This window comes from Pocillopora damicornis, chromosome 9 (assembly GCF_964200805.1).
Source record: "Pocillopora damicornis chromosome 9, jaPocDami1.2, whole genome shotgun sequence".
Lineage (NCBI taxonomy): Eukaryota > Metazoa > Cnidaria > Anthozoa > Scleractinia > Pocilloporidae > Pocillopora > Pocillopora damicornis.
The window spans coordinates 14,593,737-14,621,026 of record NC_142678.1 but is presented as its reverse complement, the minus strand read 5'-3'; the positions used below and the strand labels follow the sequence as shown (position 1 = coordinate 14,621,026).

General features: G+C 38.5%; 4 protein-coding genes across 4 annotated transcripts in view; 1 reads left to right on the top strand and 3 right to left on the bottom strand.

Annotated features, from left to right (window-relative positions):
* LOC149040327 (uncharacterized) overlaps nt 1–27,290 on the bottom strand; it is a 61,775-nt gene that overhangs the window by 17,514 nt on the left and 16,971 nt on the right. The window lies entirely within an intron of this gene.
* Nucleotides 3,337–4,683, bottom strand: LOC149040330 (uncharacterized). The gene is made up of 2 exons (XM_089183090.1): nt 3,898–4,683; nt 3,337–3,809 (listed from the first exon to the last, which is right to left on the bottom strand). The coding sequence occupies exons 1-2, from the start codon at nt 4,142–4,144 to the stop codon at nt 3,337–3,339; spliced, it is 720 nt and encodes a 239-aa protein (XP_089039216.1). The 5' UTR covers nt 4,145–4,683.
* LOC149040329 (uncharacterized) lies at nt 4,827–6,393 on the bottom strand. Its single transcript, XM_089181802.1, has one exon. It carries the CDS (start codon nt 6,045–6,047, stop codon nt 5,088–5,090), a length of 960 nt encoding a protein of 319 aa, XP_089037928.1. The 5' UTR covers nt 6,048–6,393; the 3' UTR covers nt 4,827–5,087.
* Nucleotides 22,754–25,125, top strand: LOC149040328 (uncharacterized). The gene is made up of 2 exons (XM_089183089.1): nt 22,754–23,196; nt 24,815–25,125. The coding sequence occupies exons 1-2, from the start codon at nt 22,896–22,898 to the stop codon at nt 25,123–25,125; spliced, it is 612 nt and encodes a 203-aa protein (XP_089039215.1). The 5' UTR covers nt 22,754–22,895.

Sequence of the window (27,290 nt, the reverse complement as noted above, 5' to 3'; positions counted from 1 at the left end):
ATGGGTGCAGTGTAACCTAGTGTTTTATTTAGTAAACAGTAACTAACATAGGCTACACTTTAGGTGGCACACCCATGGGTGCAGTGTAACCTAGTGTTTTATTTAGTAAACAGTAACTAACATAGGCTGCACTTTAGGTGGCACGCCCATAGGTGCATTGTAACCCAGTGTTTTCTTTAATAAACAGTAACTAACATAGGCTGCACTTTAGGTGGCACACCCATGGGTGCAGTGTAACCTAGTGTTTTATTTAGTAAACAGTAACTAACATAGGCTACACTTTAGGTGGCACACCCATGGGTGCAGTGTAACCTAGTGTTTTATTTAGTAAACAGTAACTAACATAGGCTGCACTTTAGGTGGCACGCCCATAGGTGCATTGTAACCCAGTGTTTTCTTTAATAAACGGTAACTGACATAGTCTGCACTTTAGGTGGCACACCCATGGGTGCAGTGTAACCTCGTGTTTTATTTAGTTAAAGGTAATTAACATAGGCTGCACTTTAGGTGGCACACCCATAGGTGCATTGTAACCCAGTGTTTTCTTTAATAAACAGTAACTAACATAGGCTGCACTTTAGGTGGCACGCCCATGGGTGCAGTGTAACCTCGTGTTTTATTTAGTTAAAGGTAATTAACATAGGCTGCACTTTAGGTGGCACACCCATAGGTGCATTGTAACCCAGTGTTTTCTTTAATAAACGGTAACTGACATAGTCTGCACTTTAGGTGGCACACCCATGGGTGCAGTGTAACCCAGTGTTTTCTTTAGTAAACGGTAACTAACATAGGCTGCACTTTAGGTGGCACACCCATAGGTGCAGTGTAACCCAGTGTTTTCTTTAGTAAACGGTAACTAATATAGGCTGCTCTTTAGGTGGCACACCCATGGGTGCAGTGTAACCTAGTGTTTTATTTAGTAAAAGGTAATTAACATAGGCTGTCCTTTAGGTGGCATACCTATAGGTGCAGTGTAACCTAGTGTTTTATTTAGTTAAAGGTAATTAACATAGGCTGCACTTTAGGTGGCACACCCATAGGTACAGTGTAACCCAGTGTTTTCTTTAGTAAACGGTAACTAACATAGGCTGCACTTTAGGTGGCACACCCATGGGTGCAGTATAACCAAGTGTTTTTTATTTAGTTAAAGGTAATTAGCTTAGGCTGCACTTTAGGTGGCACACCCATAGGTACAGTGTAACCCAGTGTTTTCTTTAGTAAACGGTAACTTACATAGGCTGCACCTTAGGTGGCACACCCATGGGTGCAGTATAACCAAGTGTTTTTTATTTAGTTAAAGGTAATTAGCATAGGCTGCACTTTAGGTGGCACACCCATAGGTACAGTGTAACCCAGTGTTTTCTTTAGTAAACGGTAACTTACATAGGCTGCACCTTAGGTGGCACACCCATGGGTGCAGTATAACCAAGTGTTTTTTATTTAGTTCAAGGTAATTAGCATAGGCTGCACTTTAGATGGCACACCCATGGGTGCAGTGTAGCCCATTGCTGTATTTAGTAAAGGTAACTTCCTTTGGCTGCACTTTAGGTGGCACACCCATGAGTGCTGTGTAACCTAGTGTCTTATTTAGTTAAAGGTAATTAACATAGGCTGTACTTTTATTGGGTTTCTGTTTCTTTTAATTTTTATTTCAAAAAAATTAACTTTCATCTACGAGACTTTACTCTCAACTCCCACAATTGATTAACATGAAACTTCTTCCTATAATATTCATACATCATGTAGCGAACAGGTAATAAAAATACTCAAACTTATCAGGTAGAGATTTTTATCTAACATCAAATTAAAATTTAAAATTGGTCATTATTGATGAACAGCCTTACTTCTCTTCCGGTTTGACTGAAACCTTAACAGTTACTTGTTGTTTCTCTTTTAGTGTCCTGCGAGTGACCTACTTTCAGACCAAATCCTACTGTGGTCTAATCAAAGTGCAGCTTTGCCGATGCGGGAAAGAATGACAAATATCATTCTAGGATTCGGAAATATTCTTAGTTCCGATTAGGTTGCTTAAATGTAAATAGTTCAGGGTGAATCTTCTTTTTAATTTCTGAAGCATAATGACATTATAAGAGACGCTCTTTGCTAATGGAAGACTGCGACGCTTTACGACGGTTTCGCTCCTTGTCAAATTTCGCTACGTTCGAGTTCGCTACCTACAATTCGTGTCGCTACTTATTAGCAAAGTCCTGCCCTAGGGGCAAGCTTTAAAGAATGAGAAATACACGAAAAGACTTTTGTTCAAAATCGATTAAGTGGTTTACAGAAAGTAATCTTTAGCGAAGTTGTTGCGAACCAGGCGGTAGCGAATTCGACAAGTAGCGAAACCGGTTGTTACCGTTGCGACGAGTTGCAAACAGGCAGCGTGCTTTGCTGACTAATATTCCAAGATTTAAGTTATTTTTTCTTGTTGATTTGGTTGTTTCGATATAAGTTGTTTTCATACAAACTTAAGCAGTGAAAGTCAAACTACACAACAATTTCAACTAAGTAGTACACTACGCGAAACCAATAGCTCGACTTGTACCGTAACAACCGGTGAGCATTTTGTAATGTACATTTTTTTTAACATAAACGTAAGGCATCACGGTCCTTGATTTAGGAACTTGGAGCGAACGAATTTATCAATCGAACGCCGTACATTCAGAATACCCGGCCACATGTCGAAACGCTTTTAAAACAAAGCATACACAAAGAATTGTCTTTTGTTATTCAATGAGATGCAAACGAGTGGCAGGGTGTTCAGTAATCTAGCCGAATTATAAGAGCAGGGTAAAAATTTCCAGTTATGATCATAAACGTCGAGTATGCATCCTTGCTTTAGGAACCTTAATAGGAAAGAAGAATAGAGTGTAACTGTGTACAATAAACCCCAATAACAAAGCGAGGATCTTAGAGTCCCTGTATATATACAACGTAACAATGATTTTATAGAAATCAGAAATTCAAACGCAAAGCGAACGCAAAATCTCTTTCAAATACCTTGCACCTACTTGTTCAGCTTTTGAAATATTGAAAAGAATCTGTAACTAGATATGTGAAGTCTTCCTCTAAAAAAAATACAATTATTATTAAATATTTATTGATCATAAACGTCTATGCGTCCTTGCTCTAGGAACGTTAATAGTAAATAAAAACGTTATGTAACAGTGTACAGTATACCCTTGTAACGAAGCGATGGATCTTAAGAGTCCCTATATGTATACCACGCAACGATGATTAAAGAAATTAGAAATTCGAACGCAAAACGAACGCAACATCTCTTTCAAATGCGTTGGACTTACTTGTTCAGCCTTTGAAAGATTGAAATGAATGTAACTATAATGAAGTCTTCCTCACAAAAAAGCGAAAAGTAAGTTTGCCGTACTCTGAGCAACGTGAGTAGAGACTCGGCCACCATATCAGTTCTAATTCCCTTGTACAGCGTCCTTCACCTGGACCAATATCTAGGTACGAGCGGCTTGTCGGTCTTGAGTCCTGCTTTCTGGCTCTCGCTTTTGCATAAGCTAGTGCTTCTTCTGCTGACATTTCGGAGATATCAGGCACTTCATCGCTATTTCTGAATAAGGCTTTTGGCCGAAATTGCAGCAGGTCTTGCTCTTCCAACACTAGCTTCAAGGTTTCCTCATTGAAAATTTTATATGAAAAGCGCCGCGCTATTCTCTTGAAAATCGGCTGACGGATATGGGGAGCATCGCGTACGCTGTCTACCATAGGGTTTCCCAAACGACAGAGTAAATGAGCGAAGTACTTCTGTGGCACTTGAAGGCAATCAACATGGCACCATTTTCCTTTCGATGAAAATAAAGTTAGGGGTAAGTAAGTGTGTAAGTCCAAGCACACCAAAATAAAGAACACATTGCGGGTTAGAGCATTTACCTGGGTGATCCGGTACCAGTGATCCGTTGATTCGCTCCACAAGAACCCCAAGCCATTTGAGATAATCTTCCATTTCTTTGTCAATAAGTGCTGCTGCTTTTGGTTGTTCACATGGACTGTTTGATTCATCCAAAAATTGCGCGATCTCGAGATTCCTTTCCTGGTGTTTCAATCCGAAATGTTTTCTCAGTGAAACACCTGTTTTAAACTTCTTTGTACACAGTTGACAGGGAGCTGAATAAGGCATTTTTTTCTCGCAAGGTCAAAACAGTTGTCTAGTAACTTAGCAATGATCGACTTTCTCTGCTAATGCGTGGCGTGCCGAAAGTCGGCAGTCGGAAGTCAATGAACTTTCTCACTTCTACGAGTTTTCGTTAGTTATACAATTTGAAACAATGCTCTCAATCAATGACGCGTGACTCGCAAGCTTGAAAAATTCCGCTATTGTCGCAAACAATAGGTCCCTTAAGGTCACGTAAGCTGGGTCATAAACTATTTCTTGTGGCAGAATCATGGGGAAGAAGTTGTCCTTCATTTTAAAATCGCTGAAATTGTAGTAACTAAACCTTGAATGAAACTATTGTAGGAAGATTCATTACTTGACGAGGGAATTCCGCATTTAATTGCACGCGAAAAGCGATACGCGAAGCGATGAGTGCGATATCGGTTTTTAAGTGCAATTTAACGCGGAATTCACGAGCCAAGTAATGGATTTTCTTTGAATCACATATTTGAATAAAAACAAGATAAAAAGAAAACAGCATTACTTATATTTGTTATGTATACGTGGATGTGAAACAATATCACTTAGCCCCGCTAAACAACTCCCCTCGTCAACCAATCAGAAGGCGAGATTTTATGCAATGATGCGATGCTATTTGATATTAGGTCTGCTGACTTGGAAAATACTACACCTAAAATTTAACATCAGCAATCTTACGAGAGGAAGCATAAAGGCTAGGTCTCTCTGACGGCTTATCTCTGGTTGACATTTTAACCAATTCTCGGACCCTTTCATAAAAACCCAACAAAGACGATATCGCCTTAAGCATTCTTCCCAATGAAAAAATGTCACTGGCAACGCTATAGAGTCGTTCACTAACAACCTCAGGGGCTAAATAGCTTTTCCCTTTGCATTTCATAACGGTGCCGTTTCTGCGGTACAACGTAACAGATGAAACCTTAAGGCTCTATCCAAAGTCAATAAGAACTGGGCTGAATTCCCCAGAGGCTGAGGGCCGTTCTAGTACAACATTGTTTCCTTTGATGTCGTTATGAAGGTATCCTTTAGAGTGCACGTGGTCTAAAACACTGCATATCTTTTTAAATATAGAAATACAGTTTGCTTTAGTAACTGCGTTGTTATCGGCCGCTTGATGGAGGGTTACACTTTCTTGCTGAACACCATGAAATTGAGTCACAAGGCATAATGGTGAGGCCTTTGTAACAACACCAAAAATCATGGGTAGATGTGGATGGTCCCCAAAAGCAGAAACGACCTTTGCTTCGTGGAGTAAATCTCTCCTTGCTCGTTCTTCATCCTCTGACGTTTCGTTGTGAGTCATTTGCTTGACAATAACGTCGATGCCTCGATAGCGCCCGAGAAAACACTGTCCAAAGCTTCCACTCCCAACTGGATTTTTAGACAAGTATTCAATGTTTTCTGGCCTGAGTTCTTTGGCTTCAAATCTGGATCCATTGCTCGCTGTGGGTTTTTTTCCAATTAAAAAGGTTTGATGACGTTTCCCACGAGGTTTCTGCGAGACAACTGCGTCGGCACCAACAGCCGTTTGAATCATCTTAGCAGCTCTTGAACAACCACCCAAGGCCTCTTTCTTCTCTTCACTGCCTGGTTTAAGCGCGAGGATATGGGGTTTCTTGACATTTTGTGGCTCAAAATGTTGGTCCGAAGGAGGCAGTTTCGTTTCCTTAGCCTCAGAAGTACAAGGCACCAACTCATTCGCTTCGCGGTTGAGTGATTGTAGTTCAACATTTTTATTCGTTGAATTCGGCATTTGCTTCCCTTGTTTCCTCTTTCTCCATTCTTTTCTCTGTCTGTTTCTTTCTTCTGGAGTATTTTTTCGTGATTTAATAACTCGCTCTTTTCGTTCTTCTTCATCTTCAAAATCCTTCACAAATTCCGCCATCATTATGTAGCTAATTGATCTATTTCCGAAACACAAATGAGCTCGTGATCGGTGTAAAAGTATAAAACAAAGGCTTGTTGATGTGCAGGAAATTCGATGCTCGTTTTGATGAACTTGATGATATGTGAAAGCCCGAGTTGCTCTTCAATCGTTTCTGGTTTGCTTTCATTACGCGACATTCTTCTGTCAGAAGAGTGTCGGGAAAAACACCTCGCAAGGATCGTACGTGACAACACCCTCCACGCCTCGACTAACGCTAAAAAAGCTCCATACAATTCCTTATAATTTTATTATAAGGAATTGTATGGAGCTCTCCGGGATACTTACAGTGCAAGCCCTGTGTGTCTTCTCATGAATGAAAAGGGAAAGTAGTTCGATTTTAATCAATAATAGAACGCTTTTCCTCACGATTTATACGTCGATCAATTCCAAGCCTCAACATCCCCCCCTTCCCCGTACAACCTCCCGGTGATTTAAACTTTCGAAGACTGGTTTGTTCGAATTTCGGTCCCCCGGGGCCAAAATTCTGTTTAAATGTCCCTCCCAAACGCCGAATTTGACGGTTACTTCTTTTTGTAAAAGGCAAAATTAATTATTCGCTGGCGAAAGTGAACTCATTACCTTAAAACAACTCCATATTTAAAGAGAAAACACTTGTATTCCGCTAGAAAGACTTGACATCTCCATGTTCAAATTCCTTTCACCCGAGCAGGGATGACGGTCAAATGCGCGTGGATTGCTGGGAGAGAGAGGGGGGGGGGGGGGGGTTGGTTGAAGCGTCGAGTTGATCAGTTTACTATTAGGTAATACTCCCTCACATTTTTTTTTGAGAGAAAAAAAAAATTGCAAGGCGTAAGTAGAAGATTAGTGACCAAGAAGTGACCAAGAAGTGACCAAGAGAAATTACCTTCCATTGCTTTCGTGATATGGTTATGGGTTAACTGCAATGAATTATAATTTCTTGGTTAACCGTCACAATAGGCGATAGGTTTCTCCAAACAGTTGATTAAATGAACAAATGATCAATTGAATCGATGAATATGGAAACGAAATGATAGACCGATAACCTGATGAACGCAATAATAGATAGTTGTTTGATGCTACATGATGAGGAAAGAGGCTACGTCGTTATTTTAATTTTATTTTTCTTGTACTCTCAACCGTTTTCTTACCGACTGGAAATGAATTTGCTGGCAACTGCCCTGGTGTCATATACTTCTTAAAGAGAGACGCTTCTGTAAAACTGCGTGCTTCTAGATCTTCTGATGGCCCGGGAGAAGCAAGTGACATATTAAACCATAAGAAAGGCGCCATCAGTGGAACAGCGGAAAGAGAAAATTCATGGTGGTCTATTGATCTGGGCTTGAGCCATCGACTCGTAATCACACACTACTCTTTTGAGACCAGGCAAAAGGCATGGAGAATCAACACTTACCGATTGGCAACTAGAGGGATCTTATGATGGAAAGAACTGGAAAGAACTTAAAACTATTCACAACGGGAAGGATCCACAGTTCTTCGCTCCTCCTCCATTTTATACAGGTACCCAGTCTGTTGGATGGGAAATAACGGCTTTTCGCCTTTTTCGAATTTTCCAGACAGGTAGAAATTCCTCTGGTAAATATGGAATATACCTATCTGGAATTGAGCTGTACGGAGTACTTCTGAACATATGAGAACTAACAGCTATAAAGGCTTTAACTTTTAAAGTTTTTATCAAGCAGTGGAGATAAAAATAGTACCTCTCAGGAGGCAAGGTCTGTGACTTACTATTAAAAGTGTCTTTGGGTCTTAGTTTTGCCACATTTAGAGTATTGGAGGGTCTCAATAGAGTGATGACTTTTACGGCTAACAGTTAAAATTCTGGCCATTTTACGGCTAACGTTTAATGTCTTTCCATTGTTGTCACCATAAATTTGTTTTACGTTTAACTTTTCTTACGACTAACGGTTAAGATTTGTCAATTTTACGGCTAACAGCTAAGTAATCGGTTAACCCCGTTGAGAACGTCATATTACAGTCCCTTTTAAAGTTTTTATGAAGCAGTGGAGATAAAAATAGTACCTCTCAGGAGGCAAGGTCTGTGTAAGACTTACTATTAAAAGTGTCTTTGAGTCTTAGTTTTGCCACATTTAGAGTATTAGAGGTTCTCAAAGGAGTGATGGCTTTTACGGCTAACGGTTAAAATTCTGGCCATTTTACGGCTAACGTTTAAAATCTATATGGAAGCGATCTTCGCAATAATAAACACTACTTAACCAGTAGTAAAAATAAGGCCTGAAAAAAAATTCAATACAAGTGTTTATTACTAAGATCGCTTTCATATTTAAAGATAGTAAAGATGCAAATTTTTATGATCATTGTTTTCAAGGATATTGCTAATCAGTATCTTACTAACCGAGCTAACATGCCAACTAGGAGCTGGTCATTATGTTGGTACCAAATTAACCCGTAAAGTGGTGAATAAATTACTGTAAATATTTGAAAATTATAAAATTACTTGAACTGCGAGTCAAGAAAGGAATGTAGAAGCAATTTTTTGCGGTAATGAACACTACCTAAGCAGTGGTGAAAAAAGGGCCAAAAAAAAAATTCACTGCTGCTTAAGTTACCTAAGTTACCTAAGCTGCTTCATACTAAAGTCACCATATCGCCATGGTCTAGAGTATAATTAAGGCATGTAAACAATCATCTTACACACGAGCCTTAGCGATAGAGTGTCAATCTTCGTCTGCTCGAGTTTTGTCACGAAGAACTCATTCACTTAGGAAATTAGTGGGTTATTGAATTTTCCAAATCAGGGGAGAAGGGGATAATTATCAAACTTTTAACATCGTTAATAAGGGGCGTAGTTTTCTTAAGTGTTATGTGGATTGTCAGCCTATTTTTCAAAAACATCCGTATTAGTATTTCTGACGAGCTTTCACTGAGTGGATAAACTTAAAGTGGGAAAGTAAAAGAAGGCTTGATTGAGTGAAGCGTTTTGTGTTCATCTGATAATTGAGGCACGCAAAAAATGACGAGGGAGTAGAACAACGACATCAACTCAGAGAGTTAATAAAAAGTAATACTTTTTTACAATGTGCTAAAACACAATTAGAGACTGAATAATTTTTTTCTCTTATTCGAGTGCTGAGGAAGGATAATTCATGAAAACCAGGTATAGAAGTAACTATTGAGAGAAAACTTAAAGTTGCTCATGAAGCCAGAAATCGCCAAACGTTGTAATTGTCAAACATTAGAGACTAAATGGGGTTGTGCAGCTCATGTTTTATCAAAACGCAGCAATCTGATTGGCCACGCTACCCGCTCTCTATTCCGTGTTAAGTTGTGAGTAACCTATCAGTGTGCGTTTGGAGACAAAATATAATTAAAGTATCAGCCTGTTTTGTTAAATTTGGACGACTGGTAGATTTAATATAAAACGATCAGATTATTCGCTCTTGATTTCCAAACGTGAGAGGGGATTCATGCTTCGCACTCATCAAACTTTCTCAAAAGAGAAATCTCAAGCCCATTATCCAGGTATTAACCCTTTCACTCATCTCACTCATCCTTACTTGAGGGCGTGGGGGGAGGGGAAGGGGAACTGGAACCTTGCCTGGGTGGTGGTGGGGAATTTGAACGTGCACACACACACACACACACACGCACGCACGCACGCACACGCACACACGTTATCATTTTTCACGATAGGAGTATAATTTTTTTGATAAAGTAAATTATACACGCATTTTGATAGGTTGGTTCTAATGATCTTTGGGAGAACAGACGCATAGAAGTCGTCACCATGAACAATAATTTAGCCTGTAGTGCAGGCGTCTTATTAGGGGGAGCTTGCGTTTTAAGCTCGCGCAGGAGCCCATTAATGGGCTCCTGGCTCGCGATCGCTCATCCGACCGGCTATGTTTGATTTGGAGTTAGAGTAGAAGGTGGGGGTAGGGGCGGGGGAAGGGCGAAAAGAAAAGCAATCTTCACTCCCCCACCCCCCTATCTCCATATTTTTGACCGTCAACCGCCCCCTTAATAACGATTTCTCACTCTCCCCAGCCTTCCGCTGCCATTACAATCAAAGATGGCGGCCATAATTTTCGTTGACAAAATACTGAGCACTTGCTCGCCAAAATTATGCCTGCTCTGCCGGCTAACAATAATTTACCTTTTTTATTATAGAAAACAAATAGATTCCATGTTGCTGCGGGTTTGTGCAGTAAGTGTATAGATTAAAACACGGGTCAATTTCTGCACCGAACATGTCATTCCAAACTATCAATGAGATCACATTGCAGTCACATACCAGGCCTTAAATCGGAACACCTGAAGAAGCTAATTATTCAGATAATGTAAATTGACCACCGTAAACTTTTTACAATGGGCGATATAAATAACCAACGCAGTTGATTAAGGCCAAATTTGTGCATGGGATCGTGGGGCTATGCCTAGTTTCTGAGCCCCTTCGTCCGAGTAGTGTTTTCAACTTTGGCAACTCATAGAGTAATGTCTCCTTATGCAGATTGTTTAAATAATGTATGATAAAAAAATTACTAAATTCGGGTTTTGCGTGGTATCTGCCTCAGCCTTCGGCTGCGGAAGAAAACTCATACCTCACGGCTCGGCTTTGATAATTCATGATATCATACTACTATTATTATTTTCCGGAAGTTGAATTAACGACAGTAAAAACTTAAAAACACTTGTCAGTGTTTGGTGGGATGGTAAAAAGGTTGACTGTGTCTGTGTAATTACACACTCGAGAGAGTATGTTATCAAGTAATCCTGATCATTTTTCATAAAAAAACTGAAGCGAATTGTCTGCATTCTTAACTGACCAGTGAAGTAAGCAAGTTTTCATCAAGATATGAACTTATGGGCTAGTTTCTTAATTAAAAATTTCCCATTTCGAGAACGATGTTGCTGAATCACAGAAATGCATTGATTCAAGTGCAAATTACCTTTTAAATATGTCAAAATCTGCCAGAGTTTACAATAGGTCCTTGAGTTCCCTTCACTCGACGGTGTGCGATAATAGAAAGATCGTTAATCTGGAGAACGAGGTTGCTGAATTGGAAGAAATGCATTGATTCAAATGCAAATTATCTCTTCAAATATACCAAAATCTGCTAGAGTTTACAATAGGTCCTTGAGTTCCCTCCACTCGACTCCTGACCGGCTATAACAGCATTCTGCGGCAAGGGTATCACGTGAGTTTATTCATCTCAACTGAAGTGCCGTAAGCGTTCTCTACTTTTGTGGTGCGCAATTAGTCAGGATCAATTTCAACGGTAAGCTTTACCTTAAGAATAGTCAGTATCAACCTACTAGTAACTGTCGATCGTGTAGTCTGATCGTACTAGGGAGAGTATTCTTCAAAAAGATTGTTGCCGATAACGCTAAAGTTTCTGACGTTTGGACAACCTCAGGCAGGGGAAAAAGTCATAAGAAACATGTTACGTAAGCGTAAGAGGAACCTTAGAATCTCTAGAGTAATATGTTGCCATTTATGATCAGCCTCAGGAGAACCTTATCATCCGCGTCTAAAACATCCGTGTCTCAAAACAGGGAAGTAGAGACTTCATCCAAGAAAATGTACATGTTCGAGATCGGAGAGGACCCCAAACACCCTATCAAATTCATGTTTACAAAAGTCGGTTTTTGTAACACGATTTTATTTTCCAAACTAGTATTAATGGAAATATGCCAGCAGTGGCATTCAAAGACAACCTAAATAATACGATTGTGTGTTCTGCTATTAATTCCCCTCCGGTTTTGCTTCGTGGCCCGAATTGAAAAATGTCGACAAACAGAAGATTAGTGCACAGGAACAATACACGTAACAGATACTGCTTCCAACGGGCAAAGCTCAGCTAAAAGCTGCTTTTCGTTGCCGAATTTTATTTGCTATACCTTATCAAATAATACTTTGAGAAGGGTAACTTGATGCTAGGAGAAGACAAATGCTGCGTTTAATTGATTGATCATGTGGACGTAGTTGCTATTATACGTGGACAACTTACATAATGAAAGGAAACCATAGCAACCACGTTCAATAAACTTTGTTCCTAATTATAATCACAGGTTTGACTCCTTCGTCTCATATAGTTTATGGGGAGGCGAGAATGTTTCATAGAATGAGAAGTTGTGAGAAAATGAAAAATGGAAACTACGGGGTTCTGGAATGTTGAAGAAATTGAAGCAATTTATGATTATTCAAAGATGATACTTAACATCACACAGGACGCCCGACATCATCAATCATTCGTAACCATTGAAGCGGGCAAACTTGAATGGTTTGTGAAATAACATGGCATCTGGCCATAATTTGTGCATTGGAAGAATTTTAAAACTCTCTAGGCACGAATGTGATATTCAAAGAAATCCACACTGAAACAAAACAACCAATCAGATTTCCAGGCTCGTTTAAAGTAACCAATCAAATTGAAGGAAAATGAAAGACAAAGAGGCTATTTGGGAAATCTTGCAACATATTACAAATAATCTTAGCACTGAATCAATAAAATTTTGTATTGACTAAAGAATTCTCTTTTTTGAGCAGTGGTAATTGCACTTCGTATCGTGCAATCTTGGCTGAAATCATACTTGTGATTCAAAAGAATTTGTGCTGCGCACTCGTTTGATTGTGAAATTACGCGGATGATTTCAGACCAAATTGCAAAACACAAAGTTCATGTTAATTTTTTGTAAAGTACAGCTAACTAAATAATATTCCCACCCCATAATATTTTAGAAAGGATGTATGTCGCAGAATTTACTTGTAAAACAACTGTATTTCTATCGTTGAGAACTGCACCGCGCCAAAAATTTCTGAACCACAGAGATATATAGATATATGTGCAAATTATCTTTTTAAATATATCAAAAGATCTATTGAGTCAACTTGACGCTAAATGTAAATTTAAAACTCAACCTGATTTTCATACACGAGCCAAATTAAAATATTTTTCATTAAAAATTATCAAATTTCTTTACGGGAATTTCTTACCGGGAAACGCGATAATACCCGACCACTTTTCCTCGTTTTCTCGACCGTCGAGTCATGTTTTGTTGCATTATTGCTTGTGTATTGTTTATCTTTGTTTTTGCTACAGGCTTCTCAAATTTTACAAAAGTGAGGTATTAGTTAAATGGCATGATTTGGATACAAAATATTTTAGGATAAAAAGGAAAGAACCCACACACCTTGACATAATTTGTACCACTTTTTTCTGGAGTAAGACAATACGTTTCAATGCGTTCCCCAAAATAAAAAAAAGGCTTGATCGTAGATTAACTACCATCCTTTCTGGAATGTTTTTTTTCTTTCCTTTAGCTAATTTAGCCGAGTCGGAAGCTGGAAATAACCACAATTTAACAGGATTAAAAATCGATTCTATTGGACGGATGGATAATACAGAAGCCAGTAATGAAGGTTTTTATATTCACAAATTCATAAAACGGTATCAGGTTTACTCTTTATCCCTTCCATGTCGCTACTGATAATATTACATATGGCATTCGCAGTTATTATTATTGCGGCTCTTTTTAAGTCACAATTTTTGTTCAAATCATGTTTCCTTGTTTTGCAGCCACCTCTGGTGATATAGCATTTGAACAGGCTCCTGTCACTGAGATCCACATATGTTCAATAAGTGTTGAAGTAGGCGCAGACTGGAGATGCCTGGGTGCAGTCTTAGGGCTTGAATCAGCGCTGATGAATAATATTGAGATTGATCACAGCGAATGCCGTGAAAGAGCATGGAAAGTGCTCGAAAAGTGGAAAGAAATGAACGCAAATGGAGCAACAGTGGGAATCCTTATAAATGCTCTCATCGAAATAAAAAGGAAAGACGCTGTCCAAAAACTGCTTGGTATGTAATCTCCTCTTGTAAAAGTAAAATTATTTCCTCAAAATAATTGAAGAAAATTGAACAAGTTCACCACTGCAGCTGCATATGCCAGCATTTGAGTAGTTATTAGTAACGAATTCGTACGTGAATTTAGAGTAATGTTAACGGCTTGAATAACCAGTAACCTTACTACCGTGTACATATGCAAATATTTTGCCTCTCTGTACCTAGAAATGAGAGATGTGAAGAAAAGGCTAAGCTTTGCTCGGAAATTAAGTGGGGATTTACTGGAAAAACTGGAAAGTTTCGGGAGGGTTCTACATGCAAGTATCCAAGGCATAGAGACAAAATTCTCACGGCTCGAAATGTGCGTCTCAACTAGAAATAGCGATCTGGAAAATCTGAAAAAGGAAACGGCCCACTTGGAAGAGGTTCTGCGAGCTGTGCAGGAGAAAATCAAAATAATATCTGAAAACCAGAGGGAGCCTGAGAAGAGTGCATCGGATGAAACGACTCAGAGATGTGTGAGAGCACAACAGGTTCAATTCGGGTTGGCTGACCGAACCAAGAGAGACAATGGACAGAAAAATGGGGAAAGCCAAACACTCGAAGCTGCAGCAATGGATGGAGAGGAAATACAACTTTTGTGCGATGGTAAGTTGATACTGCATAAAATTGTGTGAGCCACTTCACATTAGTACCCTTGTAAGGTATTCTAAAGGGATCAATCGAGATCACCTGAAATTGGATGATGAATGAATCACGTGGTTTTATTCCTGTAAGAGGATGCGTTTTTCTCCTTAAAACAGTGGCAAGCCCTCTACGCGGTTTCTTTTTATTAATTAATGGACCCCTAATTTCCCTCTAGCGTAATACACTTTTTATTTACCATCGGTTAAGTTATAGCGCAGGAAATATCACTGGTTTTGTTATTTATAGGGTGAATAATAATAATTGTAGGACCTGGTAGTGTGTAGCATATTTCACTGGATCTATTAATAATGAGTTTAAACGGATCAGTTTCTCCAGAGCAGAAAGGCCAGTGAAAGTTTTTAACTAAAAACGTTTGTCATTTTCAAAAGAATCTGATGGCATTTGGAAAAGATTAAAAATGTACTGGAGAACATGCCCCTGACCCTTTTCTTAACAGTTATGCCTCCGACCCCTCTTCCCCTTCCTCCCACATCCAACTCGAAAAAACTTCCGGCGCTGGCACTGAATAGGGATAAGTAACAACTATTTACCAAGTGGTGGCTAGTGATTGATGTTTACTGAACTGCGAAGCGGCGAGGTAAAGATCCACAGCTATCCAGCGATACTGAAGTGAATAGTTTTCTTTAGCATATACTAAGTGAGATCATATATCTTTTGATTGGGTTTTTGGGGAAATACGAATACTTTAAGTTTTTTGCAGCTAGGTCCTCATTGGTATCATAATGATTTAAACTGAATTATTTTAAAGATTCTAATCTGGAAATTGTCTCTACACAGAAAGCCGAATATGTTCGCGTTGTCCTGGTTTGGAAAAGGAACTGAGTGATATAAAAACAGAGAAAGAAGCATTAGAAACCAAAATCATCCAGTTAAAGTTAAAGCTGGAAGAAGATAAGAAGACAAGGAATGAAGAGGAGAAAAGATTGAAAGAGGAAAACATACAACTCGAGTTTAAAAGGGATGCCTTGCAAAAATCAAACCATGAACAACTGACAAGGATAGGAAAATTAAAACAAAAACTAGGAACGATCTAGAGAACGAAAAAAGAGGATGTGAAAAAATTGGGGGAACAGATTAAAATCCTAAAAGCCGAGAACGCAAAATTAATGGAGCTCAAAACAAATCAACCGGATCCAGAAGAGCTCAGTCAGTTAAGGAAAGAAAAAACTGAGCTGTCAATTAAAATTGAAGAGCTGGGCGAAAGAGTGAATAAAAGTGAGTCGGATTACAAGAGGCTACAAGAGAAGCTTGATAAGTACATCAACTGCAAAAGGCGTAAGTACAAAGGCACAAAGTTAATAGTGAAGTGATATATATTTCTACACAGGGTGGTTTAGCCATGTGTTATCCTTTACACGAAAAGCAATTCTAGGTAAAATGGTAGTCAATATTTCGTTATCTCGAAAGAGATAATATTTCGTTAAGAGGATGGAGCAGTACTTCGAATTTTAAAATCAGGAATAGACCACACTTCCTAACTAGTTACTGCCTAATACCCCCTTACAATTTTAGGAGAAAACGAAAAAAAAAAGTTTGAAGCACAAGTAGAAGATCAGTGATAAGCAAATTTTTCTGACTAGAATTTTCTCACAATCTCAGGTGGGTATTAGGCCGGTTAACCAGGAAGAATTGTGGTCCGTTTCTTTTGCAACATTTCTTTTGGTTACTGTCATTGAAAATGGTAGGTTTTAAACCCTCTAATTCATATCAGTAAACAAGACAGAATTTCTCCTTACAATATCATATTCATTATCAAGCAGAAAAGTGAGGCGAATAAAGAAAAATATCAATTAGGGGAATATTAGATCCAAACCAAAATTCTCCCAACTTACATCACGAGGATTGTATGGGAGACAGTTAGGAGAATGTTATGAGATCGTAGGAGTGAAAGGGGTAACCACATAGGGTGCGTATAGTACAATTTCTGCAAATAAATTAGTCAAATTAAAGTGAATATGATCTGTTGATTATATGAACAATTAATAAAAAATGACAGATTGATGAACGAATAAGCGGATGGCATAAGGCAGTTGTTGGATATTAAATAGTCTGGTGGGGTGGGATTACGTTCCCTTTTCAACTGTTTTCTGAACTAAATGTTTTTTTCCCTTTAGATGTTTTCTCACCAACTTCAACGCAATTCGGCGACAGCTGTAGAGGTGTCATATTCTTCTTAAAGAGAGAGTCGGCTAAACTATTAGCTTACAGATCCTCCGATGGCGTGGGAAGTGCGAATGACATATTTGACCATAGGAGGGGCACCATCAGCGGAACAGGAGAGATTAAAAGTTCATGGTGGTCTATTTTTCTGGGCCCATGTTATCAGCTTGTAATTACAAACTGCTCTTTGAGAGACGGTAAAAAGAACGGAGATTCGGCACTTATGAATTGGCGACTAGAGGGATCTAATGACGGAGAGAACTGGGAAATATTTGAAACTGTAATCAACATGAAGGATCCACGGTGCAAGTGTGTAGATAAGTCTTTATATCATTCACGCCTATGGTCCCTAAGAGGGGAAATAAAACCTTTTCGCTGTTTTCGAATTTTCCAAACGGGTGTCAATTCCTCCGGAAAATATGGAATATACCTATCTGGAGTTGAGCTGTACGGAATACTTCTAAAAGCAGAGAGCTAACAGCTACATGGAGGCCTCAACGCATAGAGTTTTCATCAAGCAGCCGAGGGATGATAATAACTTCTCAGAAAGTAAGGTCTGTGTACGACCTACCATCAAAAGTGTCTTTTAGAAGCCACATAACGTTTTCTTTGTGCTCTTTTACATTTTTCATTTAGAGTGTGATGGATTGTAGGTCAAAAAATATAAAGTTGCAAATTTTTATGATCATTTTTTTTTTTTAAGAATATGGCAGAGCAGTATTTTATAAGCAGTTACATGGCTTTGTGAACATTAAAACGTGAGAGACTGGAATGATTTGCCAGTTATCCATGCTGCTGGAGTATTTATGCAAATAATCATATTACACATGAGCCCTGGCGATAGAGTGTTAATCCTCGTTTGCTCGAGTTTTGTTGCGCAGAATTCATTCACTTAGGAAATGACAAGGTTATTGAATTTTCCAAACCTAGGGAGTAGAGGAGAATTATCAAGGTTTTTGTTACTGTGAAAGGAAGTAGAAATTTAAAAGTGCTATGTAGAGTGTCTGTTTATTTTTCAATAACATTATTATCAATTAACGACAACTTCATGGAGTTTCTAATATACAAAGAGGCCTTTCTTATATTATCATTTTTATTGTTGTTTTTCTTCCTATATGTACTTACGTCAATATTTTGAATAAAGGGGGGTAAGTTCTAAAGAAATTGTGGTGTTGCGTCGGTGGGGGAGGATAAAAAGACAATTTGGTTTTATCAACTAAGTTGATAATGTAAATTGGCCTCCGTAAAGAGTTTCTAAGCTGAAGTTGCGAGCGTTAGCCCTTCGTCAGAGCGAATCAGGGCTAACACTCGAAACGTCAGCTTAGAAACTCTTTACTGAAGCCAATTTACATTATCAACTCAGTTGACAGAACAGACTATCTCGATAGTATTTTAGACAAGCTTTCAATTGACAGCCTTAAGAAGGAGAAAAAAACAATTGTTTGATCTGATTAAGGGAAACATTTTATGTTCATTTGTCAACTGATGCACAAACGCGGAAATAATTTGTCAAAGACTGATTAACGTACATCTTTGTGGCAGTGGGTTTTGAATTCCTACAGATACCTTACATCGATACGTTAAAGTCATTATTCACAGAGCAGACGGTGGCAAACACAAATTTTTCTAAAAGCCCCCGCAACTTTCAAATATGCATCCTGTACGCTGTCATTTTGTAGTACAAAGTTTGGCTATTTTAAAATGGTATGTCATTGGTTACCTAGTAACTGTTCAAATATTTTGTAAACGACTGAAACGGAAGCCGAGGGAATGGGTAATGGGGAACGTTGATGACATTTCTGAACGTCTTCATGGATAATTTTTTGCGAAATAAATGCATTTTTTTCTGTTGACCACAGAATTTTAAGAGTAATTTCTTTACCGTTTAATGGGAAGTCTTCAGGTATTTGAACTTAACATAAAGTACCCTCTGTTCGTATTAACTGCTGTTGGAGAAAAGTCAAGTATTTACGTAAGTATTGCTGACTACGCATGTTCTCGAAAAATTTGCTTCGAAGACAAATTGTCCTCGACTGTTGACTGAAAGATACAAGGTAAGTTATTATCTTGTTCATTATCTCACAGATAGTTCCTCATTTCGTTTGTCTGGCTTCTGCCATCAAATCTGATGATGAAACAAAGCAGAAGTGCTTGGCTCCGAACTTATTTTCTCTGTCTTGTCTAATTTCCGTTTCTTGGCTGATTTCCGACTCTTGTTTTCGAATACTAATCTCAGTGCGCCTCTTATCCAAAATTTTGTTTCAACGAGCCAGTCCGCAACAAAAAAGTATTCAAAGAAAACGAAGACTGATGTTATTCGCCTTTTCACGAACATGAAAGAAAGAAAATTTGAGTGAGTCGTCAAGAGAAATCCAACTCCCGAACATCGGACTCCGAAGTATGCAGAACGCATGTCACACGAACTTATTCATGGCCTAACTCACCACAAAGCTCTAAAGGGCTCAGTATTAGTAGTTAAGCAGATGCAATTAATATTGGCATTCGGTTTTGACAGGAGGCGTCTTAAAGTTTGTTTTTTATTTAAATATGCAATTAGTATCCGAGTAAATGTAAACAGAACAAATTACAAATCTGCTGGTGAATATAAATTTTTCTACCCGTGTTGAAAATATCTCCCGCTCGTTCGCTTCGCCCACTTGTGATCGAGATATAATCAACATTCGAATATAAAATTCGAATCCATGCGCAGCCTTGAAATATCCTCTCTAAATCGTATTTATTCCTATCTCTGATAACTATGTTGATATAGAAGGAGCATACCGGAAATTTCAAGTCAAAACCGCATGATTTTCAAACGCACGTTCTTTAAAACTTTTTAAAGTATTGGAGGTTTGTTTAGAAATGTCACGTGATTTCAACAACTGGCCATCTGTCTGAGGAAACATCCTTGGGCAAAATGTACTAGGGGGCCATTAAACCGAAAAAACATGTGGTGATTTAAACTCAGCGAAATCGTGTTTGGGTGCCTCACGGTTGAGGCTAAGTACGAAAGAAAGGAGAGGACACATCTTAGTGTGAACTTGTCAATGAGTAGAAAACAAATATTGTCATTTTGGCGTTCTTTTTAAACCGAAAAAGAAAAATCTCACCCACAGACACACACCTACACCAGTCTTTGTCATGAGGTTAAATATGTCAAATTAGTCATAGATGATTTGAGTGCTCGAGTCCCCTCTCCCTATTGGGCAACCTTTGTGAGATAGTCTTTATTGTTAGCCGGTCTCAGTAAAATTACCCTAGCTTGCTTTTAAGCAGACGAATTACAGGCTAATTCTACTCTAGGACACACAGCTAAAGCCGATCCCTTAGGTGTTTTGAGAGTTGACTCTAATCAATTTACCAAAATTGTACTTCATGTAAATCTTTTATTTGGGAGCTGCTCTTTACGTACTAATTTAGAGCGAGTTGTGAATTATTAACTCTAAATCACTTAATAACTGACATTTACTCACACTTAGATTTTACATAATTGTCAACGGACTGAGTGTAAATGAAGGTTCAAAAACACCAGTTTTCTTCACTTTGGTGAGCTACGGCACAGAGTATGATTACAGACAGAATTGGATGACGCGAAGTCCTATTACTAATTAATCATAACCATTACAATTTCCGAAAAAAAAAAAACGCGTTTAGAGCAAATATCTCCAATGAAGACAATGTTAAAAGTTAAAATTCGTCCATTTTAGAAATTCCCCAGAACGATTAGCTGCTTCAACTGTCCGATTACAGGTGTCCGATTACAGCCAATTGTCCAATTACACTGTCTGATTACAACTCTGAAAAATAATTGGTGAAGAACAAAGCAGTTAGTGCACCAATCACATTTGATGAAATTGAAATTGTAATGAAATGAAATTGAAATGGTTATGATTAGTTTAGATGATTTTCCTTTCGCCATTCCGCTGTTACAATCTCATCAACTTATCTCATGATTTGGGTCAAGTTGGGGGCCGGTTAAATTTTGGAAAAAAAAATTGTCTAGATAATGGGATGGTTATTTTTGTTTAGTTTTTGGAAGACTGAGCTTATTTTGATGAAATTAGTTTGGCAACTCAGTTAGTTTCATTGTCCTATAACTCAATTTATGCCAGACTCATTTTGCGACTTAAATACCGAAAATATGCCAAAGTTCTCTACGCTCAGGAGGGAGGTTATTTTGCAAACAATGTCTGAAAAGTATAACGAGAAAATCGGAAGAACTGAAGTAGAGACCCTACTAAGCAGTTTATGGCTCATTGTAACCCGAAGTTCTTCATATTATTTTAGCTGCTTTACTAAGGTAAAAATGTGAGGAACACTACTCCTCATAGTGTATTGCCTTAATAAATACAGGCGTGTTCCAACAGGTTTCAAGGACGAAATAGCAAGTCATAGTACTTTTTATGTTAAATGGGTATCAGAACCTGTATTTGCTATGTTAGCCCGCTTGTTTAGTAATGACAACAGAAATGGTAACCACAATTTTTTTTTATGTCTGCTTTAGCTGATTTAGCCAAGTTAGAAGGTGGAAATTGCCTCAGTTTAACAGCATCCAGACAACGATCTTCCTGGAGAAACATGAATGATTCAGTCACCACCAATGAAGGTTCTTCAATTTCTCATTTAATAAATGGACTTTAAGTTTACTAATTATCCTCTTGACAATTCAGTATGGCACCCAGACTTATAATTTCTGCAGCTCTTAGCACACCTTCCGGTACTTTTTGTCAATGCTTTAATTTTTTTATGCGACGGATATTGTTTTCAACAAGATACATATATTTTTTTGCAGACACCTTGGGTAGTTTACAAGGACCTGTCACACAAAGACACATATTATTGATATGCGATGAAGTAGGTGCAGCCTGGAGAGACCTGGGTGCTGAGTTAAGGCTTGGATCACCTGTGGTTCGTAATCTTAATTCTGATTGCAACTCAAACCGCGATAGAGCGTGGGAAGTGATCGATAAGTGGAGACAGAGCAACCCAAATGAAGGAACTGTAGGAAATCTTGCAGATGCTCTAGTGAAGATAGGGATGGGAAAAGCCGCCCAAAAGCTGGTTGGTGCGTAATCTATTGTTTTCATGGGAGCTCACTCAGGGTCAGGTCCAACTTTTTCCGAGAAATAAGCGCAGGAGGTTTCATTTCTAACGCAGTTAAGAACAGGAAGATTTTGAGGTGTACTTGGATATAAGAATAAAAAATGATGGTTATAATTTTTGTTGAAAGTAGTGGCTCGTGAGGATTTTTAACGCACAGCTTTTACCAAGGTTATGCGCTCAAGTTTTACGTAAAAAAATTAAACTATTTCACCATAAGCAAATCTTATGCGTGCATGTAAATAGCCCCAAGTCAGAAATCCTTTCCGTAATCGAGCACGATGTTACCAGTGCGAGGATATTTATCTAGTCTTTTGGTAAACAGCTTATAACCATGCTATCCTTGGTAATGATCTGAAACTCTTTTGTCTCTTTCAATGCAGGAACGGAAAACGTGAAGGCAGGGAAAATAAATTTAGAAGAAAGGTTGCAATGTCTAGAGGCAAAGGTTGAACGGCTGGAGATGGAAAAGTCAACTGAAAAAAGTATAAAGCAAGGTCCTGCGCACGAGATCACTTGCGAGGGGAAAATTTCTGACGAGATCGACAAGGATCCATGTGTGATGCAAGAGAAAATCAAGATTGTCTATGAAAACGAGAAAATGTCAGTCGGTAGATCATCTGAGCTGAAAAACAATACATCAGATGAAGGGAGCGAGAGGCATTTGAATGGAAGATTGGAGGAGATCAGATTGGCAGATGGAATCCAGAAAGACACCATAGAGAGAAAGAGAAAAAGAAGGCCTGATTGTGGGTTAACTTCAATCCTGACAGGTAGTGTTTTTTTCTTTCCAGCAGCTAATTTAGCTTAGTCAGAAGCTGGAAATAACCAGAAACGGGATTAAAACTGATTCTCCTAGACGGATGGATGATTCAGAAGCCAGAAATGAAGGTTTTTATGTTCATAAATTCATAGAATGGTATCAGTTTTACTCATAATTATCCCTTCCAAGTCGTTACTTATTATTATGAAATATGGCATTAGGAGTTATAATTATTGCGGCTCTTTTTAAGTCACAATTTTTTTTCAACTGATGTTTACTTGTTTTGCAGCCACCTCTAGTGATATAGCATTTGAACAGGCTCCTGTCACTGAAATCCACATACGGTCAATATGTGGTAAAGTGGGCACAGAATGGAGAGATCTGGGTACAGTCTTACGGCTTGAATCAGCGTTGATGAATATTATTGAGGCTGATCTCAGGGAATGCCGTGAAAGGGCACGGAAATTGCTTCAAAAGTGGAAACAAAGAAACGGAAATAGAGCAACAGTTGGAATCCTTATAAATGCTCTTAACGAGATAAATAGGAAAGACGTCGTCGAAAACCTGCTCGGTATGTAATCTCCTCTTGTGAAGAAAATCTCTCAATACTAGGTTTATCTAGATCTATTTACTTTCCTAACGAAAAAACTGAACAGCCAGGTAGGAAAAGATCTTCGAACGAAAGTCTTCGTGGCCTTGTCAAGGAGGCTTCATTTTAGATGAAGATCGCGCTGCGAACAGTTTTTATTGTGCCTTCCTTCTAGGATGGCCTGAGGAGCTATGTAGTGCTGTGTGGTGTAAGTCCATAAACCTTCCCCACGCCCTTCACGGTTTTCAAAATGGTTTCACGAGACACTCATAAAGTCTCTTGTGACTCGTCCTGGTTCTGCTCCGACACTAGCCATCATTGAACGAATCTGATCAGGTTTCTTCGGATTCATTTTTGGTTTTGTCGGGTTTAGTTCGATGTTTGCTAAGGGTCTCATCCCTGCATTTTGACATTGTTATCGACTTGAAGGTAAAAGATATGTCTTCAAACGTTCTCACGTGTGCGTTTTAATCTGAACACTTGAAAACATATCCTTTGAAGAAGAATGTAAATTGTAAGGAGAAAAAATTGAAAAGAAACCACAACAAAAGGACAACAATAAGTTGACGCGGCCAGGGCTCAAAGCTTACGCTCAAACTTTCGGACTCGAAAAGAGTAGGTACATCCATCGTGCTAGGGACGAATGGCGTGCGAATGTTAGCGAAGTTTTGTATATCAATACATTTAACGCACATTAAATATATATACCTATTCGATTAATTTACCTGCCCTCGGCCTGTAAATTTACCGGTGTACAAACTCTATTCTAACCAAATCCTCCTTTTGTCAAAATTTTGGCATTGACAAGAGCTTTTCATTAACACCTTTACATTTTGTACCACGTTGCTCTTTTTACTGCAATACTCTACAACTGTACAACGGTAGGCACATGCAGTGCACCAAGAAAGTGGTATCTAATTAAACGTAGCCTTAAGTTAAATAAGACCAAAGTTAAAGCAAATGGAATCTTTGCTTGCAGAAGGTAATAGGTTGTGAGGTCCATCGACGTGTCTGCGCACAGTCTCTCAGGTTGTAGCATTGTCGTGGAAGCTTAAAGCCCTTAAACTCGAGTTAGATCTCCTCAAATAATTGAAGAAATTGAACTAGTCCACCACTGCAATTGCATATGCCAACATTTGAGTAATTGTTAGGGCAATGTTAACGGCTTGTAAAGCCAGCAACCTTACTACCGTGTACATCTGCAAATCTTTTGCCTCTTTGCATCTAGGAACGGGAAATGTGAAGAAAAGGTTAAGCTGCGCTCGGGCACTAAGTGGGGATTTATAGAGAAAACTGGAAAATTAATATTTCGGGAAGGTTCTATGTGTAAATATCTAAGGATAGAGACAAATTTCTCGCGGCTCGAAATTTTTGCGAAGTTAAAGTGCTACAGCAGGGGCTTAGAGCCTGAATGTAGCGAAAACAATAGGACAAATTGAATTATTCATACATGTCCAATAAAATGCCAGTGCAAACAGAAATCTTATTTTAACCCAGTATTAAGTTACCTTCCTGAAAACTTTTTACTTTATTATTTAAGAAAGAGCTTACTGTAACCTTGTTACCTTCGGTTAACATTTGCAAATTTCCTTCTAACAAGATACAGAAAAAGTGGAGGCCGGATCGAGCTCCGTTCGAATTGGAAGTGGAAAGTTACGAAAGGACGTTAAACTTTTCAAGGAAGAACTCAAAGAATTAAAAGAAATCGTGTACAAAATACAAACAGCAACGGGAGATGAAGAGCGACAGCACATGGAAACTAGGGTGCAACGCCTAGAGACAACAGTTGAACGGCTTGACGAGCAGGGTCCAATGCAAAGATGGACTCGATTGGAAGAAATTTGGGGCAGGATTGACCAGGTTGTACAGGACATCAAAATAGTCTCTGAAAACCAATTGGAAGAAAAGTGATATTTCACGCAGTAAACGGTTAGCTGTTCGTAAAAATTTTGTGCCATGCGTTCCAAAAGTATTTAGTATTTTAAGTATACGAAAAACAAAGGCCTCCATTTGGTGCGAAAATATGTACAGATAGGCACATGATCTGTTCCGAGAAGCGAACACTTTTCCAAGAGCCATAGTTTATTGCATTCTCCCAGGAATTATTAACGTTTTATACTGGCTATTAAGGGTGTGGTTTTTAAAAGTGCTGAGTAGATTGTGTACCAATTTTTCAATAGCATTAGTATTAATTAAAAACAATTTTATAAAGTTTTTTCTTTTACAAAGAGGATTTACCAATGCTATCATTAATTTTTTTATTGCTACCTTTCTGCCTTTATGTACCTTATTGAGCACGTCGGAGCTTTCAGTTGATCGAAATGGAGTGGAGAAATAAAGAACGCTTGATTGATAGAAAGGTTTTGTCTTTATATTTTAACTGAAGCACAAACGCAACAATTACGAAGGATTAGAACACCTCATTGACTCAGAGAGTTTTCATGAAAATTAATACTTGTTGGTGCTAAACACAATGAAGAAGCTTTTTCTCTAAATCGTGCGCTGGAGAATGATAAAACATGAAAACCGGGTATAAAAGTTGCTTCAAAGAGGAAAAGTTGCTCGTAGAGTCAAGCAGCCAAACATTGTAACTTTCGAACATAAGAAACTAAAAAGTGTTGTGCGACTCAGGTTCTGATCGGCAGCCACTACATGTAACTATGGCGTTCTCTCATGGATGATGCAGTTTGATTGGTTATGGTACTCGCTATTCCGTTTTAGAATAAATCTACCAGCGCTCTTTCAAAACTGCGCAATTTGATTGGTTACGTTTAAGAGAGTAAAGTGCATGAGTGGATTATCATTGTGTGATTGAAACAAAATGAAATTAAAACATGAACCTGTCCTGTTGACAAGTTTTGGAAGACTGGTAGATTTGTACCAAAACAATAAGAATAAGAGCTTTAGATCTCTTTATGTCGGATAAGAGATTCGACTTCGCCCTCATCAACTACATCACGGGATAGAAATCTCGAGCTCCGTCACAGTATAGTTGTTAGATACATGGAGATAATGAGTTCATTGGGTAGCACGTGGCGTGAACTATTTATATTATTATCAGACAAGAACACGAGCCTGTCCGCTTTTTAGTCTTAAACGACTAAGAATATGATAAAACGTCATCTATGCGCCTGTCCTCCAAAAATCATCCGTATGAACCAATCAAACTGCCCTAATAGAGCCTCGTTTTTCCGGATTCGCGGGGAAAGTACTTCGTTACTTGCACTCAGATTCATACTAACTGAAACTAGGTCCACTCTACTGGTAAAAGAAAGTGATGGAAAGCGTGAATAATCAAGGTAGGTTTCAAGAGACTGAATCAATTTCTGAATACATCTTTAATACAGTACAAGTTATCTCAAAGCTGTTGGTGGGATCGTATTGGTATCAATTATCTGATATGAAGTATAATCAAAACATCTGAATAAGGTTGAAAGAAACTCGTTTCCCTCAAAATATTTGTTTATACTCTCCCACCGACGCAGCACCACAGTTTCTTTAGAAACTTACCCTTTTTGACATAATATTACGTGGATTTCAAAGAGTAACTAGTTTCCAATCCCCTTCGTCCGAGTAATACTCCTTTTGCAGGTTGTTTAAAAAATGTAGAACAAAACAATTATTGAATTGGCTTTCGCATGATATAATGAACTATCAAACCTCGTGTCTGTGTTATCTGCCGAAGCCTCAGACCTCGGCATTGATAATTCATGATATCATGCTCAACCTCACTCAACCTCACCCAACCTCATCCAATCTTAAATTTGAATGAACGTCAGTAAGAACTTGAACAGTGTCAGTGTTTGATGGGATGGTAAAAAGGCTGTGTCAGTGTAACTACACACTTTAGAGGGAATGTCATCAAGTAGTCCTTCCTTCCCGAAAAAATGAAGCGAATTGTCTGAATTAACTGAGCAGTGAAGTAGCCAAGTCTTCATCAGGATACGAAATCATGAAATAGTCTCTTTGTTTAAAACAATTTCCCCTTGAGTTTCCTCCGCTCGACAGTGTGTGATAACAGGAAGGTCGTAATTTTCGAGAAAGAGTTCATTTTGCTAAATCGCAAAAATGTATTG

What these genes read in the sequence shown, in the direction of transcription:
- LOC149040330 (XM_089183090.1), bottom strand. Translation starts at nt 4,144, where the DNA reads ATGCCTTATTCAGCTCCCTGTCAACTGTGTACAAAGAAGTTTAAAACA. An exon ending in ACTGGTACCGGATCACCCAG is followed by an intron (nt 3,810 to 3,897) that starts GTAAATGCTCTA and finishes TTTCATCGAAAG; the next exon opens with GAAAATGGTGCCATGTTGAT.
- LOC149040329 (XM_089181802.1), bottom strand. Translation starts at nt 6,047, where the DNA reads ATGATGGCGGAATTTGTGAAGGATTTTGAAGATGAAGAAGAACGAAAA.
- LOC149040328 (XM_089183089.1), top strand. Translation starts at nt 22,896, where the DNA reads ATGTTTACTTGTTTTGCAGCCACCTCTAGTGATATAGCATTTGAACAG. An exon ending in CGTCGTCGAAAACCTGCTCG is followed by an intron (nt 23,197 to 24,814) that starts GTATGTAATCTC and finishes CCTTCTAACAAG; the next exon opens with ATACAGAAAAAGTGGAGGCC.